The sequence below is a fragment of the Primulina huaijiensis genome, unplaced genomic scaffold, assembly GCF_012295235.1.
Source record: "Primulina huaijiensis isolate GDHJ02 unplaced genomic scaffold, ASM1229523v2 scaffold42601, whole genome shotgun sequence".
Lineage (NCBI taxonomy): Eukaryota > Viridiplantae > Streptophyta > Magnoliopsida > Lamiales > Gesneriaceae > Primulina > Primulina huaijiensis.
Window position 1 is genome coordinate 3,958 of NW_027360237.1, and position 3,160 is coordinate 7,117.

General features: G+C 36.2%; 1 protein-coding gene across 1 annotated transcript; it reads left to right on the forward strand.

The window, feature by feature from the left end:
* Window positions 1–879: 879 nt before the first annotated feature.
* Window positions 880–3,154, forward strand: LOC140969723 (gamma-tubulin complex component 4 homolog; the record flags this gene model as incomplete). The annotated part of the gene is made up of 6 exons (XM_073431158.1): window positions 880–1,022; window positions 1,224–1,491; window positions 1,615–1,906; window positions 2,434–2,570; window positions 2,854–2,952; window positions 3,037–3,154. Coding segments are annotated over exons 2-6 (816 nt in total), but the record flags the coding sequence as incomplete, so codon positions are not given.
* Between the last annotated feature and the right edge of the window lie 6 nt (window positions 3,155–3,160).

The following is a 3,160-nucleotide window of genomic DNA, read 5'->3' on the forward strand; positions in this document are numbered from 1 at the left end:
AATCGGGCTATGTACTTGCTTACTTCGAGATGGATATATAAAATATATTCTCTGGATAGCCTAGAAATCACGTGGTACCATGCAATTTAAAAATTATACACGAGAATAAAGTACTTTTTTACTTAAAAAAATAATAATAATAAACGATGATGCGCACACACACTGCTGAAATCAATGTATCACGTGTTTCTTTTGATGAAGTCTACTAAAATTCATTCTTATCTCCATCCAAAAGGAACACCAGCTTGCTCTTTTTCTTTACTTTACGTGGTACCAAATAAATGTGCAGGCCGTGGTGGAGTTTCTTTTCTTTTTTCTCCGTAGCTCCTTTGCATACAATAATGTTTTGGAGATCATTAATGATATATTGTATGTATTGATTGATCGAGTGAGTGATGGTGGTATGAAAAAGCCGCCCTTGATAATTTGTAGATGTTTCTTCTAGGTTGTATTTGGATTTGATGAATCTGAAACAAACAAATTCATTTCTCTAACAACAACTTTCTATCCAAATTATATATAAGAGAATACAATATCTACTCTATAATTTATTTTAAAGCCTAAAATGAACTTAATTCATATTTATATAAATGTTCTAAAATAACGCGAATTGCGTCGAAGCGTGTAGATCAAGATTTAAGCTTAAGCAAGATTACTACGAGTTTAAGAGTAAAATACACATTTTAAATTTTTACTATGATTTTAAATAATAAGTAATCTCTTATTGGTAAAAATTAAATTGAAGAAGAAAAATTCAAAGATCGAAACAATCTGCCAATCTGGGCCGTCAAGGAAACCCATTTTTTGGCCCAATAAGTTTATCAGTTCTAAAACCCGTCCTTTTCAAATATCTGGGTCTGCCTGTATTTTTCTTGGCATGTTTTCATTTATTACTGCAACCAAGATTTCAGATTTGTATGCGGCGGGAATGGAATTGGAATAGCAAGGGAATGGAATGAGCAGTAATCCTACTCTCCCCACTCCGATTGTATGTGGGTCGGCTGAGGCTTGCTTATTTTCAGGTTATCTTCACCTCTCTTTTTCTCTCTGCAGCCATTTTCATGTATGTGTATGTATGGATATGCGTATATTTTGCTTATTGCTGGCCTGTTTACATCGCCTCAGTATGCGACTTTATCACCTCTATTCTCGATTTCGATTGCGGCAGCTTTGGATTACAGAATCCACTGACACGAAATCCACTCTGTATAATGTATTTGCAGTTATGAGTTTAGCGACAAGAAAACTGGCAAGATCTTCATTTTCAACTAATTTAACGTCTCGAAACACTGCGATCTCTTGCCAGTGAATTTGTGAAATCATGCTGCACGAATTGCTGTTGGCTCTCGTAGGTTACACCGGAGATCTCATAATCGATGGGAGGGAATACAATGAACCACCACGTGTTAGCTTATCCCCAGAAGCGCCTCTCGCCGAGGAGCCTACTTTCAAACTCGCTCCTGATATATCCTTTATCCAACCCAGCGATAAGTATTCACACTATATTTCACTTTATTTTCTGTTAATTCTTCTGTTAAGACATGAAAAGTTGATTTCTTCAGTATGGCAAGGGTTTTTTGTTTATAAATGTTTGCTTCGGGTTTTGACTTGCAGGGAAGTAATAGAAAGGATTATCACACTAGGGTTTTATTACCGGGAACTAGAACGTTTTGCAGCCAAATCTAGGAACTTGAGTTGGATTAAAGCTCCGAACGGGACTCCTTTATCAATAGTAAATAAATCATTGAAAGCTAAAAAGGTGAAGCCTAGCGTGTATAGAAGAGCAATTGCGAACGGCATTGTTGAGGTGCTCTCTGTTTACAGGTCTGCTGTTTTACTCATTGAGCAGAAAATGTTATCTGACTCTCTACCCATTTTGGCAACAGTGACGCAAGGACTCAATAAGGTAAAATATAAGATATTTACTTATTCTCTACTGTTTGAAAGTTGTGAGCCTGACTCTTTGTAATATTGCTCATGGCTCTGGTTGTGTTCTTTGTTCATTAGGGCTGTTTGCAAGTACCGTGAATTGATAACTGAAACATGTTATGATTTTCTCAATATATGATTGGAAATTTGCACTAGAAATGGGCTCGATTTATTTGCCGTTTTCCCATTTGATATATCTTTGTCCTTGGAGCTTTTGGTATAATAGTTTCTTGGAACCTGAGAATTTATTCATGCAGACTTTGCTTATATTATTATGTTTTATGTTTTTTTTTTCACACGGTTTGTGGGGCTATGTGGCAGTGGCGATATGCATGGTGTACTCGTATAAGGTTAATGTGAAATTACATTTAGAAATATCTTTATGTCGAGTAGTTTAATGATACGAAATTGTAATTGTTTTGTATTTGAAGCATATTTCTTTATTCATTCCAAATTTGCTTTCTTTCATTTCTATGAATGCTTACTTTCGAGTTTCCTTCACAGTTCTTGATTTTGTTGCCACCTCTTTATGGGCTAATTTTGGAGATTGAGCGTGATAACATTTGTGGAGGGAAACTTCTCAACCTTCTACACAAAAGATGCCACTGCGGAGTTCCTGAGCTGCAGACTTGCATTCAGAGGTGTGAACTGCTTGTTGAGATCTGCTTGTTTTATGCTTGTATCAAAATTGTTTTTTAAGCTTAGTTTTCTTAGGCGGTTGCTTCAGTCCGTATTATTCTGAAGTCTAGAACAGCAACAACTTGTCTTTAGAATATTGTTTTACATAATAGGTATGTATAAGCTTCCAGCTGAATAAACGAAGGGCTATGGAAGCTGTAGATCAATGGTTTTAAAATGCAATTTCTACGCATACACTCTTCATTGACTTTGTATGATGGATTGTGTAATAATTGTGTTAGACAGGCTATTATGGCATGGGCATCAGGTCATGTACAATCAACTGGCTTCATGGATGGTGTATGGCATACTTCATGACCAATATGGAGAATTTTTTGTTAGAAGGTATGAGATTTCCTAGTAGCTTTATTACTTACCTTTGATACATTAGCTTAAAAACATTGCTTAAATGGATTCCCTCCTTTTCAGGCAAGAGGATAGGGATCCTGAACATGAATCACCTCCAAATACTCTCGAGAAGTTGGCACAATTGTCAGTTAACAATGCGTCATTGGCTGATTGGCATCTGGGCTTCCATGTTTATCTGGTACAT